Source organism: Ammospiza nelsoni, chromosome 17 (genome assembly GCF_027579445.1).
Source record: "Ammospiza nelsoni isolate bAmmNel1 chromosome 17, bAmmNel1.pri, whole genome shotgun sequence".
In the NCBI taxonomy this organism is placed as follows: domain Eukaryota; kingdom Metazoa; phylum Chordata; class Aves; order Passeriformes; family Passerellidae; genus Ammospiza; species Ammospiza nelsoni.
In genome coordinates this window covers 10425739-10441199 of record NC_080649.1, presented here as the reverse complement: position 1 = coordinate 10441199, position 15461 = coordinate 10425739, and the positions used below count along the sequence as shown (strand labels likewise).

The 15461-nt window shown below is 38.8% G+C and overlaps 1 protein-coding gene across 1 annotated transcript in view; it reads right to left on the bottom strand.

The window, feature by feature from the left end:
- Positions 1 to 15461, bottom strand: part of GRIN2A (glutamate ionotropic receptor NMDA type subunit 2A) — a 189892-nt gene that overhangs the window by 43127 nt on the left and 131304 nt on the right. Inside the window, exons 5-9 of the mRNA XM_059484215.1 lie at positions 10759 to 10964; positions 9214 to 9382; positions 8946 to 9099; positions 4372 to 4497; positions 1593 to 1822 (exon numbers count right to left, since the gene is read on the bottom strand). Of these exons, the coding sequence (XP_059340198.1) occupies positions 1593 to 1822; positions 4372 to 4497; positions 8946 to 9099; positions 9214 to 9382; positions 10759 to 10964 (885 nt within the window). The remainder of the gene's footprint in view (positions 1 to 1592; positions 1823 to 4371; positions 4498 to 8945; positions 9100 to 9213; positions 9383 to 10758; positions 10965 to 15461) is intronic.

The following is a 15461-nucleotide window of genomic DNA, read 5'->3' as shown; positions in this document are numbered from 1 at the left end:
GCAAAAAAAAAAAAATTAGTGAACTTTTAGGTATTAATTATTCAAATTTGATTACACCCACATTTCTGGCCCTTGCCTGTGACTGCTTTGCTTCCTGCAAGGGTGAGAGTTCTGTACTGAACTGTATAAACATAGAGGGGGAAAAAAAAAGAAAGAGGGGAGAAAAACAATTTACCATCAATCAGATTACATTCCCATAAATTATCCCAAATTATTTTGTTTTTTAAAATCCAAGAAACCTCAGGATTGTGGAGGAGGCAAAACCTATGTATGACAAGAAGAATGTTCTTAAATAGTTCATTGCTGTTCTGGAGTTCTAACTTTTTTTATTTAATCAGAAAAGGCATGGCTTCCCTGCCTTATATCTACGTGCTTCAGGCAAAGTTTGAAGAACCAAAAAATAGAAACAAAGGTGGCAGATCAAATAAATGATCAGCAGACCACACAAGAACAGATGGTATTTTCTCATTCAAGTATTTTTCTATTTTTATTTTGCTCTTTGTGGAAACGAAATCCTACTTAGCAGTCAGAATAGAAAAAATGACAAGCCTGAGGAAGTTATTGGCCAAAAGCCACAGAACAGGCACTGACATTTCCAGCCCTGTGGCCAGCGAGGAGGGGAAGGTGAGGGTCAGTCACACCTGAGCCCACTGCGGTGCCAGGTGAAGGCAGAGCCTGCAAAAACCAGGGCCCAGGAAAATGCTCTGCTCTTGCTCACCAAATCCTCTGCTCTCTCTCACCAACGGCAGAAAGACATTTCTCAAATCTTCTTCTTCTTTAATCCCAAGAGACAATGCCATTTATCTGCCTCTTCTAAGAATATTATCTTAAAATAGAGGGATATTTAACAATCTTCATGCTCTTTTAAAGGTTTTGACAATACAATTAAGTGAAAACAAAACTATTATCATTTCTTGTCTCTTTTTAGCTTTCCTTTAACCATGCTTGCTTTGATATATCAGGCAATCAATCAAAGGCTTGTAATAAAAAGAAGTTAAAACAAAAAAAAAAAAAACAGACAAGGCTGAGATGTTGTCTTTCTGGTTTGTTTTTAGTAACATTTTCCTTTATTTTCTGTCCTTTGAGAAAAAAAACCTTTGTGAAATTGTCCCCTGGGCTATACTATATTTAAATATTTCTTCTTAATGTCAATATTTAGTTTCATTTTCAAACAACTGGGCACAGACTTAACAAAAGCATGCCCTTCAGGTATCTTGTGCATATCCATCACAATAATTCTGTAAATTGACTTTTTTTCTATTAATATACTACTAATATCCAACAAAATTTTTCATGCTTTTTATTTTGGTGAGGCATTATTTTTAACCAAGCACTAATTGATTTTTGTAATAAAATAAAGGTGATTTTCAGTTAATGCAGCTACTTTTGAATAGGCTATGCAGAGATTTTAAAAATAGACTGATGTTTTCATGCTTTGTGTCTTAGGTTTGTTAGTAAAGTTTGCACTTGCACTCAGAAGGAAATCATCCAGTTTTAGTTCATTATCTTGCTCAGAGATTTTACCACGAAGTACAAATTTGTAGAAGGATTATGGAGAATGCACACTGACATCTTTTGAGCTGAATACCTACCTTCTTATCACTCAGCCCAGTCACTTGGTCAACAAATTCCTCCTGAATCATGAAGGCAGCTAAGTTGGCAGTGTAGCTGGCCAGGAAGATGACAGCAAAGAAAGCCCAGACTGACACCATGATCTTGCTCGTGGTGCCCTTGGGGTTCTGCACAGGCACAGAGTTGTTGAAGACCAAGCCCCACAGCAGCCACACTGCCTTCCCAATGGTGAAGGACGGCCCATGGGGATCTGAAAGTTCAAAGAGCACTTAGTTCAGCTGCACTTAAATTAAACCTTGCCAATATACCATGCAGGGACAACCCATTAGTGCCAGAGACATGGTTAGAAAATATTTTGGTATATATATATATATATTCACTGTACTCCAAATCTACTCACAGGATTTACCATAGGTACCCTCCATTGCAATCACAACGAGTTCCACATTTTTAAAGCATAATTCAACATTTTTCTGCATGGCATATGGTTCAAAATTTTTAAGACAAAAATGGAAAGGATAGGTTTGGAGGAGAAGCAGGCTGGTGTGTCTCCTGCAGGAAGAAATGTGCCACACTGTTGCCCTGTCAGTTTTCTGTGCCAGCAAACATGTGAAATGGAAATCTGGAGGTTTAAGTCTTAATGATTCAATTCTAGTACTTTTCTTACCCAAATTATTTTTATCATCTCCAGTCATCCAACATTATGCTTTTTGAACATTATGTAAGCATTTTTAAGATCAAAGTGTGTGAATGTGTCACCTACTTTTAAGCACCTTTGTACTCAGAGCATGAATCAGAAAGACAGAACAAAGGAGGTACCTCTATAGACAGGGAATTTAGAGCAAGCCAGGCTCCGGCTGCCTCACATGTTCAGAGTCTGTTCTGTGGCTCCAAATGTGTTGACATTGCAGGTGAAATTCTGTCCCAGCTAAGCCATGCTGTAATTTTTGTTATTTCTATTTGGGGTCATCTTTTAATTCACCCCAAAGCTGCCCCCAGGCTCACCCAGGGGCAGAAGTGAATGAACAATGTCATTATCCACCCCAAAGGCCCCATTTATGGAGCCTGGGAGCACCAAGGGCAGTTATTCTCACCCAGCCCTAGGCAGGCACAGTGCAATCACACATTGCTCATCACCCAGACTCCCTGCACCCTCAGTGCAGAGAAACAGAACTCCCCTGACTGTGACTCATTTGGCCTACTTATAATTATCCTTTTTTCACTTCAATTGCAATTTAGTCAATAAGCTCTGATGCAAAAATCTGTAACTTTATCTCCTTCCCTGCCCTGTCCCTTTATCCAAGGGGATGCACATTACAAATATAGATTTAGCTATTCATTTAAACTATAATTTATCTTAATAATAATTCAACAATTCTTAAAATAATAAAACCCTAAGTGGGAATACTCAGTGCATGTTCTCATTTCAGTAGAAATGCTCTCTAGTGCGGTGCAAATATTTCACAATGCAGCCAAACTCTACATCTCAGATTATGCTCCTGTTCTGCAGCAGCACTAGGAAAATAGAGTGCAGTAAAATAAACACAATGGAGCTGCAACTACCTTCTAGACATATTAAGGACTGGCTGATACAGGAATAATGTGCATTTTTCTGAACAACAGTATTACAGAAATTATATGCCAAGGGAGCAATCTAAAATTCTGTTTATGCCACTGGGGATTATGTTACCACTGAGATTCATCCTGCAAAAAATGCCAAGGGAAATGAGAGATGATAAACTTGTTTGTTTGTTTTGGTTTTTTTTTTTACTATTACAGGTTTGAAATTATTGGCAGCTAGATTAGTGGCAAGTCTTTAGAGGTAAGTTGGGATGGTCTAGTGCCATAACATGTCTTTGTAGTTGTAAGTGCACTAAATAATCAATTCAGGCATAGAACAGAACAGCCAAGCCCCTGGATCCCCAGTGTCTATATTCACCTTTGACTTCTCTTTTAACACAGTGTTTATTTCAGACAGAGGTTACACATTTACCATTTTATAAAAATGATAACATCATCTGAACATTACAATAATCCACTTTTTCAGGGAACAAGCCAGCCATTGTCTAGAATAAACACTTTTAATAGTGCCCAGAACTGTGTTCACCAAGCTGGAAGATCTCTTGTTATGAAACAAGGCAAGAATGATTTAGAAATTTTAACAAAGGCTGCACTCTGAAATGTCACTGAAGAAATGGGAGGATGAGGGCATGGTGAGATATGAAATCCTCACTCTTGAGTCAAAGTGCAGCTTTCACTGAGAAAGAGTTAAAACAAAGCTTGTCTGTTTTGAAAATGAAGTTTCTATAACTGAGGGTGCTACACAGAAAGGAGAGATGCCCTTCTGCCAGGGGCCTCATTTCAAGGCTAAGAATTCTGATATTTACAGGGACTATACAGAACTATGGACAGTGTAACTGCTATTTTTCAGACTGGACAGCAGAGCACAGGATTTCAGGTAAATTTCTCTGAACTGGCCATCAATTTGTAGTGGCCAGGAGTGGAACATATTTCACTGCTGACACTTTATGACTGATGCCATGTACTAACCACACACTGCCTGAATAAAACTCTGATACCACTTACCCTGCTCCCTGTCTGTATTCCATTGAATTGGAATTATAAACATGAGCATATCAGCCTTCAAGAAACCATACTTTAAATGAAGAACATAAACAGTTTAATAGCTAATTGCATTGTTTTATTCCTATGTTATGTTAATTTTAAAAGATGGAGACCCAGGGATGGGAAATACATATTTTTTAATAAACATAGAGTTGAGTAAAATGCAAATCTTACCTCGCCCTTGTGCTAAGTTCCTGTTGTATCCTACAGGACTAAAGTACTCAAATATAAAGACAGCCATGGCAGACACGATGAGAAGCATCACAAACATCATCACCCAGACAGAAGCACTAAAAGGCTCTGCAGCAAAACAGGAGAAACAGAAACAGTTCATTAAACCAGTCACAACACAAGAATTCTAATGTCCTCACCAGGCAAGCCCAGCAGCTTCCTCTACGTTAGCTTTTCCCAACAAAAATAACTAAGCAAATAGCTAAGCAATATATAATGAACTGCTGTTAGTATATATAGACAAAATCCATAAATTCAAAAGCTGAAATGTAAGTTGTAATTAAAAACAAAAGGCTGCACACTTTTCTTTGACACTGAGTGGCCCATAATTGGTTTGACTTGCTCCTTATTCAGTCCACAACCAGGTTGCTGTGTCTATTCATCCTGAATTATAGAAATTTATCAACAGAATGGTCCAACCACTGTGACTGTGTTTCTGCAAAGCAAAAGCAATTAAGCATATGTTTAATACACTTGGTAATTCAAGGATGTAGACTTCTCTCTCATTTTCTATCCAACAAAAAGTGTTAGAGGAGGAAAGATAAATACTTGCACTCAAACTAAACGCTTTTGTTTAAGGATTCTTTTCTCTCTGTGTTTACTTTCATCTAACACCAATGAAGATGATATTTTTATCAATTGCAACCACATCCTTCTGAATGTCTCATTCTCATCTGGGAGCAAATTACTGAAATCAAAAGGGTTTATGGAAAATTGGATGTCAGTTTGAAAGACAGAAGAACCATAATTACGTAAAAGAAGTAGGCTGTAGCATAAAACTAGAAGCAGCTTCAAATATCAGACTAAGCACCAACTTTTTAAAAGGACTCCATATCAATATCAAATATCATCTTTCCCAGCCAAAGATTCTGTCATTTCAGGAGTACCTGTGGTATCTGCTTTGGTACAAGGATATTTGTTAGAAAGATGAGCATAGCAAAATAATATCTCTTTGTCAGGCCAACTTATTTGGGGCACTTCACATCATAACGTGTGCAAATAAAGCAAGTGTGAGCATGCTCTGAAGTGTGAGAAAGCAAATCTTAGTATACTATTTCTAATTGGGACAGAACCAAGAAACAATAGAAATTACAGAAAATTAGTGTGTTACAATGTTTTGCCTGTTTTTGAAAGCCCAAGAAGTTCCTCTCTTGTAGCATTTTCATTTTCTGAATTTAAGATTAGAATCACTGAAACTTCTTCCCTCACTGCAGGAAAGGACAGTGACTGAGAGCTGAAATGTTCTAAGCCCAACAGCCCAATCTCAGCCTTGCCCAAATTCAGATGATTCACCCAGAAGAGAATGAAATGTGATAATTCGTGTCCAAGCATAGAAAATCCATGAGATCTTTTGTCTTTGCTATGATTTCTTCAGAAATCTGTGACTTAGACAAGACCAAATAACAGATAGCCCCACTGGTGCTTTTGGATGGTAACTAAGGCAAAGCAGGGACATTTTAAACCAAACTCTTTTCCCCTTGCAAAGGAGCAGTATTTTTTCAATTAGTTATTTTATTTTTAAGAGAGGGTATGAGGTTCATTCAAGTACTGTAATCATTTGTATGGGAGAGAATGGAAAGTTAGGAAAATAACAGAATTTGTAGAAGGCAGAGAAAGATCTATGTAGATGCAGCCAGGAAAGGGACATTATGTAGCCAAATACAGTCTAAAAAATATTTTCTGAATTCAGTTAGCAACTGGATTAAATTGGAATTCATGTAGAACTACTATAATATTTTGACAGCATTCTCACAGAAGAAAGCGAGGCTGATAAAACCCTTATCAAAAGCAACAGTGTAGAAACAGCAATGGTAATTTGTCAAAATCTAAAGAAGGCAAAGGGCAAAATAAGCCAATGCACAAAAGTCAGTTATAAACAAGAGTTTAAGCAGAATTCTCTTTAATAATTTAAGGAGTCTGGTAATGAGGTGGTGAATTAATAGAAGCAATAGGAAAACAAAAAGCTATTTGGGATAGCAAGCAGTAAGATTGAGCAAGTACAAAATCAACTGAATAACAAAGTCGATCTTCCTGTCATATCAGAGATCCAATTACACATTCAGCACTGTGCTTTGATTCTCAAAGGACAGGACGGGAACTTCCCTCAGGCAAGCAGCAGGTTTTAAAGGAATTTTCAGTAAAGCTATAATATGGCAGAAAAAAACTAATATGTGACTTGTTAGTGTATATTTCAAATGACTGACAACAGAGAATATCAAGCAAGGAAAACGTGTCTCTGAGTCCTACCTCCCACCACCAAAATCAAACTTAAGGAAGACATTAAATAAAGAGGGGCATAGATTTTGTATTCCATCAATGCCTCCAGAAAAAAAAACTGAGCTCTCTTATGAACTCTCCCTCTGAAAAATACAAACATGGAGATTTAAGGTTTTACTTTATTTATTTGGTTTTTAAATGAAGTTGAACTAAAACTCCATAGAATCATTAAAAAAGTATTTGTAGATCTAGCGTATATTATCTCAAGTACAATGTGAAAATGTTTTACCATGGATAAAATTCTCATTTGAAGGAGACACATCAGAATCAGAACAGAGCAGATAACGAGGACGAGGTTGTCACAGCCCATCAGTTACTCAGATCTGCTGGGCACAACAACTGACTGGAAAAATCTAGTCAACAAAAAATCCTGTACTTGTCCACATTCATAGAAACAATTCACAAACCCAGATATTTCAGGAACTGTAATCAAGTGCTACTCTTCAAAAATAGTACTATATTTGACAGATTTTTTTAAACTCTTTTAAAAGTCTTACATAAGGTGACTCTATTCTCAGACAGTTATTTAATTGAAACAAAATCAGTCTGTGAATAAATTCAGTTATCTGCCTGATAGTATTTTGCAAGGCAAAACATTTTACTACTACACACACCTCATCAAAATACACAGTCAATTCCAGCAAACTGGCAGCTTCATCTATGCCTGGAAAAAACAGAGCACAGACTTGATTTATTGGTGCAGTAAAATCAGATTTCTTCAAAAGTAGAGCTATTTTAGAGAGCTTTATGAGAAGGGGTTCTTTTTTTGTTTCTTTTGAATTATATACACATCCAACTAAACCAATAACATTAAATGCATTTTAGAAATCTAATAACTCTGTTGCTTGCGAAAAATGCAAAAGCAGCTTCTCTTTTGGTGGTGGCTGTAAACAGGTTTGTAAGGGAGAAGTAAAAAATCAACTGCACTTGCACTTTAGAAAATACCCCAATTTTTATTTCCAATGGTCATTTCAACATGCTGCAACTGCAACTTAAAAAATGAACTTTACAACTCAATGACTCAAAGAAATAAAGATACTCTCTGAGTACTTTTATTACAAGTACAGTTTCTTGCAATTTCACTTAAAGTCTTTCATTCATATCAAACATCAGCAAAATCTACTTAGGTATCACCACATTTGGGAAATTATTTGATTACTCACTGTGTCATATTTACTTGCATCATCTCTGTAATGTTCTTTTATGGAACAGATATGAGAAATAAGTCCTGTAGGTAAATGATGATTCTTGTATAAGAAAATTCAATTATTTGCCTGCTTGTATCTGATATTACACTACTAATCTGCTCTTCTGTGTCTGTGAGCAACTTCAAGAGGTGTGAAGAACTTCCACTTAGCAATTTAGGACTGGTCTCACTGCAGACCCAATGGACTTGAAGATTCTAAACTGTGCCCTAAGATATCTGGAATATACTCATTATTTCTTTTTCCACTTAATGGTTTTAGTGCCACTATTCCAGTACAAAATATCTTTATAAACAGTAGGCCCAAATACATTATGAAGACCATAACAGCATTCTGGGTACTTTTGAACCACCTCATGGCTGATTCTCTTTTCAGCTTCAGGTAAATTCAGGCCAAACATTAAAAGAAACTATAAACACTAAAAGAGGAGAGGGAAACAATGAAAGGAAAAATGCACAAGCATGCAAGAAAAGAAGCCCAGAATCTTTATTTCCTCATCCCACCTTCTGTCTGCCCAGCCTTTCATTTCTTTGCTCTATCTCCACTGTTCAGATGCATCAATGGAGAAAACACTCAGCTCTCCAGTGCAGTAGTGTGGTGTTCAGCTGTTATCAAACTAGCTTTAAACGATATCTAAAGATAAGGAAGTTGCTCTTCAACTCTACAATGGGTTTTTCAATCATTTTGTCAATATTAAAAAGATATTAAGCAAATTATGATGGGCTAAACAAGCATAAGTTAGTATGTAAGGAAGCAAAGTTGAGGATGTAATTTTCCTAACTGAAGGTTTTAGGGGATTCTTTTTCATGCTGAAATCACTCTTTGGTTTTCAGTGTCAGTGTCCAAAACCAACAGCACTGTGTCCATGTGTTAATGATCATGTTAATCAGCACATCAACACAGCACAAACTCCTTAAGGTAAAATTCAAAACTCAGCAGAACTGTGTTAATGCACTACATATCTTAACACACAATTAAATCTACCCAACTCCACAGAAATGCAGTCAGGTTATCTGGACGGGCTGGGGACCATACCTAGGAAAGCAGACGGTGACACTGTGCCGTTGCTCCGTGACACCATGACACTGATCCCCGTCTCCACAAACGGCACCGAAAAGTCAACGACTTCCGAGCGCTCCTCGTTGATGGTGAGCGAGCCCACGGCCATCACTGCCCGGTGGTACACCACCTGATCACGGGGACAACACACACCAGGGTCAGCACAGAGCTCCTCCCTCCTCCAAAGAGCCCAACCAGACATCACTGAGTCCTTAGGAACTCTTTTACCCAAAAGAGAACTCACTTCACCAATCATCCCGTTCCACACATTATTGACTTTTTTGCCATGCTTCCCATTCGTCACCAAGTACAGGTCATATGTGAACTTGACAGTTTTAGACAACTTCTTCAGGATATCGATGCAGAATCCTTTGCAGCACTTCTTTACGTTTGTTCCCTCATTAGTTTTGTTGCTGTCAACAGAGAAGACACACATAAATATTCCTGCTGGGAAAAACAGAGGCAGCACAACAGCAAGATACAGCACACTGTGAAACAACATTTTGCCACTCTTGTAAATGACCATGTTTTTCTGAATCAAGGCAAAAATAACCCACAGGATGCTTTTATAGCTATATGGTGTTTGCAGCTCCTGCTAATCATGACAGAGTTGCTTGGTGAGACAGAAACAACATTACCTCACATGACATCCTTCTACTCCAGGATCCAGCCTCACGCTCTGCACTGCTCCATCAGGACATACAGCCTGCTCTTACTAATCTCTCTCTTAGGATTAGATTAAACTTTTATTACTTTTACTCTCAAGACATCAGACTACATGTCATTTAGTCATTAAAGAACATGTAAACTATAAAAAGGCCCAGCAGTTCACCGTGCTGGAAATGGATGCATCGTCTCAAAGTGCACCTTTCCCTGCACCAGGAGAAGGTGAACTTCAGGCCACCTTTAAGTGCAAGGATGTAAGTTTTCTCTTCACTTTTTTTTCTGAAATGTTCATTTTGGGACTTCTAGAACCTTTTAGTATATGCACCTTCAGAAGGCAAGGCAGTATCTTACAGCCTTTCAGAAAAAATTAAAATTAAAATAAAAGTAGTTTAGAACTTAACTAAAAAATAAATTTCTCTGGACTTCAGGAAGCATGTGCACAACCATTTAGCAGCCTCTGGAAATCTTCAGAAACATGCATCATATTCCCTCACACCTGATCAGTAAAAATCCTGTTATATTCAGTTCATAAATACACAGATCAAGGCATAGAGCAGGTGAAACACCACTGACAAATGTACAGTGGAAACTCTTCCACTGATTTCTAATGACTGCTCTGAAGTTATGGAGCATTGACAGAAGGGGACTTTTCTCTTGACAGTAAGTCACAGTGGTATTTTATGCTGGAGTAGTTTATTCTATACCAAATTTCAGCATAAACTTAACATTTTCATTAGGAGACATTTTCAAATTGTTACAGACTAATGAAAGCAGGCGTATCTCAACATAGCTGGAAACAACTCAACGAGGGCTCATTAAAACAGCCCCATTTTGGAACACAATCTTCTTCCATGTGACTGAAATGGGCTGATTCTCATAGACTTTGCATTTACTATAAACTTACTACCTTGTTAATAACTCAATGTGACTTACACGTGTATAACCAGAAACTCTCAACTTTTTAAAAAGAAGGATGTGCAAAGAGGGAAGGGAAGGGAAGGGAAGGGAAGGGAAGGGAAGGGAAGGGAAGGGAAGGGAAGGGAAGGGAAGGGAAGGGAAGGGAAGGGAAGGGATTTTATTTTGCAGTCAGGAAAAGAAAAGGAAGCATTGTGTATTTACTCACTTAAGTTTGACAAATTTCCGGCAGGGCACGGTGTTTTTTTGGCAGCTCTCCATGAGGGGATCCACATCCTCCACGATGACAAAGGGAGCCTCCTCCAGGGTGACAATGCTCAGGTGGTTGTCGTCGGGGTCGCTGTCGGCGAAGGAGCTGAACCTCGGCCACACCGAGTACTTGAGGCTCAGCGAGTTGTTCTCCCACTTGCCCACCTGCAAGGCCAAGAGCCACAGGCTGCTCAGAGCTGCTTGATGGTGCTGGACAAAGGGGAGCCAATATTAAATGGGCTGGGACACAGGTACAGGGAATTACATGGCCAGGACAGTTCGATTGGGGTTTTGCTGTTAAAATTACTTTAAAATTTATTAGTAATTGCATGAAATGAGAAAATGCACAGTGGCAAAGACAAATACGGTACATTATTCTAATAGGTAACTGTTTTATAACAACTGGGTGTTATCAGTTAACACCATCTATCCCCTGGTGCTACATGCACTGAAACTTGACATTCAGCTCTTCTATTTGAGCCAGAACAGCAACCAGATACTCTATTTGCAACCGGGACCCATTTGAAGTAATAAAAAAATATTTTTAAAAAAGTCAACCAAACAAACAAACCCCAAACAAAAACCCTAATGCACACTCACACCTACGCATCTGACCAATAACCAAAATATCACAATGTCATTTCAGTATCTTCCCAAAGAGAAGACTCTTGTGTTCTTATACATTGAAAAGCCATTGTAAAAGCCTTTACCCAGGCTTCCACTAGAGCCAGACCAAACCACATTTTTAGTAAGAATTTCCATTAGAAATAACTATTGTCCATTAGAAGGAACTATTTTATCCTTCCAACTGTTGGGTGCTTTTAAGAAAGCAAACCCCACTGCACATGAAAATTTCCAGCTTATTTACTATTAAAAATATCCCTTCTAAATTAACCCACATTTCTTTCCATTTCCAGATCACCAGAAGGAGGTTTATGATTTAAATATTTTTGAGTCTAGTGTTTTCCTCCTCAGATTGTTTAACTACTTTCTATCCAGAAATCTAATTACATGTTTTATCTGATGACAGATAATATAAATGAGCTAGCAATCCACATAATTTATAAACCTAATGCATTTTAATAATTCTTGAGCTGCTTAAGCTAAACAAATGACAACATAATCATAAGACTGTTCAAATATTTATTTTGCAAGGAAAATGGTCGGAATTAACAGTACAATCAGAGACTCAGGCAATTTAAAAAAATTAAAATTTTTACCTATGTTCTGTCTTCTAAAATCTTGAAAATTAATCACAAAAATTCCCAAAGAACATGATTTATATCCATTCCTATTTTGGGAAGCCTATAAGCACATGACCTTTGCAGTTTTCTTTCCATCCTGTTTATAAGTCGTTTTACTGAACTTTCATGTAGGAGGCAGAAATGTCAAATCTCTACTCACTTAAATTAGGAAATTCAAAGTATCTCAAGGGAAGTAGGAATTCTCACTTAAATCAATGGGAGTTCTGTATATGATTACTGTGTATATATATTTCTAGTATGAAATTTAACCAAAGCCCTTAGGAGAAAAGCCAGTTCAGCCCCAGGGGAACAATCTATTGTTTCTATAAAGAAACCAGTTTAATTGTGGAGGCGTGGTGAGCAGTGGCAGTGCCAGCAGCGTGTGCTGGCTTACGTGAGCTCACACGGTGTCGTCACAGCCCTGAGCACAACATGGAGGTGACCATCTAGAATGGGAGGATTCCAGCCAGCCCAGGCCCTCAGACAAACAGCAAACGTGCCAAGGGATGCCAGGGATTTCAGAAGTGGAAAATGTGCCTGTCTGCCTATTCCACACATCAGCAAGGAAACGTGATGGCATTTGTGTGGTCAGGAGGGCAGCAGATCCCAAACCACCCGGGGCAGGATGCTGGGAGGAGGCAGATCCTGATCCTGGGGCACATCCCCCTGCCAGCCACCCCTGGCATCTGCATCCCTGTCACAGGGAGCACCTGGAACCACCCCAGTGAGGTCACCAAGTCCTATCAAGAACACAGCGATTGCTCTGGTGTTATTAACAGAGGAACACTAAAGCTGATGATATTCTGATATCATCATTTCTGATATCCTTTCTACTTCAGTGGGAGCAACTCCATTTTACTGTTCTGAGGAGGATATAACCAGACGCATTTAAATGCCTGAATCTGGAGAAACACTTATTTATTTTGAGAGTTGCATCTATGAAACTGCTGTGTTGAGGTAGTAAACACAGTAGTATGTATTTGTAAACCAAATTTTTAAAAAGAAAATTCAAGCTGTGGGTAACACACTAAAAATGCAGACATGCTCCATTACAGAACTGTCAACATATCCATTTGATGACACAAAATATCCAGAGACTTATAAAAAATTTCCTTCATTCCTAGTTATATTGATGATAAATATGAGTTTGATCCCAGAGAAATACAGAAGGTGACCTTCACTTGCCAAAAGAAATAGAAACATTTCTGGGACAAATTGTGTCCCAAACCATAGAAATCCTCATTTACAGCCAAAAGAATGGAAATTACATTAAAAATATAGTTTTATCAACACATCAAACTGTTGATTCACTATGGTAGGTGCAAAACTCATCTTCAAGTAAAGTCATGCAATGGTACATACAACCATTATATTTATTTTGAACTTGCACATTCTTTGCTATTTTCTCTGACTTCACATGCAGTCTGGAATATTCCCTTTGGTTTAATCTCCACAGGATGCAAAAAGGAAAGAGGAAAATAGCTGAGAGGACGGAAGAGCGGGTTTGAAGTCAGACTGAGGTAGCAGCCACAGGGTGCTCATTTCTTCTCATCCACTGTTGCCTAAAGCTCCCCACATCTGACTCTGGCACAGCTGCACAGGTGCTTTTACCACCCCACCCAAGCCTTGTTATCTTTGGAAGACTGCAGCCAAGGAGAGTGAGAATGAACAATTTGGTGTGTTTCTGTGTGGCAGACAGAGACCTGCACAGTTCCACATCGCTGTACCTCAGAGTCCCCCTCCTGCTGCATCCCAAAGAAGTCTCTGAACAATGCGAGGATGATTAACACAGCCCTGCTCACACACCTCACAGAGAACCAGAGAAAAAGAGCAAGGCCAGATCCTGAGCAGAGCTTCCCTGTGTGCCAGTGCTGGCACAGAAAGAGATTCTGTCCCACCAGCATATCTCACCCAAAACAAACCAATACCTCAGTCCTGTCACCCTCCTCCCAGCAGATGGGAGCTGTACACAGCACATACCCATCATCCCTTTGTTGGAAAAAATGTTACATGACAACAATGATACTAAATGCACTCCCAGGACTAGCCAGCCAAACCTTTCAAAAGAGAAAGATTTTCAGGGATGTTCCTTTTACATTTAACACACATATATTGCACAACAATACTTTTTGAGCTGTCTCAGTTAAGAAAATAGTGCTGAGCAAATAAAAAATCTAGCCTATCTTGCTTTATTGAAAAACTATTTACTACTATTTTTTCATTACACTTTTCCACTTAAAAGAAAGAGCTACTATGGCAAGCTTTAAATCAATAACTAAAAAGCTAAAATAGATTTTGTCAGGTTAGCAATAACAGCTGCAGAACAAAGCACAAGAACAAAACCCTTCCTCCAGACACAGCATCTGCTGTACACCACCTGCTGCAAACCTTTGTGCCACTTTTATGTTTCTGAAGGTCCATGTTTCACAATGGCACTCTAAATTTAAATGACAAAATATGATGTGAGCAATTCCATGTCTTATTAATAAGAAGTGGTTTTGAGTCCTGAATGGTTTGAAGACATCCACTTAAAGACTTTGAAGTTTCCAAAATTTGCTGCAAAATTCTCATATGGGGAATGCAAATGTCCTGCTCCTCCCTCATGGCTGCTGCTGACACCATCAGGAAGGCACCAGTCCTGTGCCCAGCAGGGCTCCAAGGAAAACACAGCATCCAGGGAGATTATAAACAAACAAGAGGAGAAAGAAAAGCTGCCACATCCTGCAGCCTCATTTTTCAATACAGAATTATTAATCAGCACTCACCAAATCCTCCGGGGCTGGTACAGTTTTGGTTCTGGGCAATGTCCCAGATAACTCTGTGCAGTGCCAGAGCTCAGGCTCATACCAGAGAAGCCATTTTAAGAGTTGATTATGTCATTAGAAAGAAAGAGAGATAAACAAATTGACAGCTCATTCTTCCATCTCCCAGTAGGGGAAGATTTTTTGTCACCTCTGCACTCAGTGAAGACCTTACAGCTATCCAGAAATACCCAGACAGACACACCTTTACCTTCAGAGAGGGAGAGCTGCCTTCAGAGTCTTCCTGTTCTCTAATATATAGGTGTAAAGAACAGGGGCAAAGCACACCACCTTTGCTTTCCATGGGAGTTATGAGTCCTTTACAGCAGCAAAGAAGTGGGATCCTCCTTGGGAATACATGATTTAAGAAATGCTGCATAATAGTTGGTGCAATTCAAACAATTCAGCAGAGTAAAGGTCAAAGGAAAGGCCTTTAGGCTAGGCAGAAGCTCACTGATACAGAAACAACATGCAATTTTCAGCTGACAGTAAGTGTCAGGACAGGCATATTTACAGCAAGGCTAAATACACAAAACAACAAGGATGGAATACAGGGAGTGACAACCCAACAGATGTTAGAGAGCACGCTGCTGCTTCTGCTATGGGCAAAAAGAATA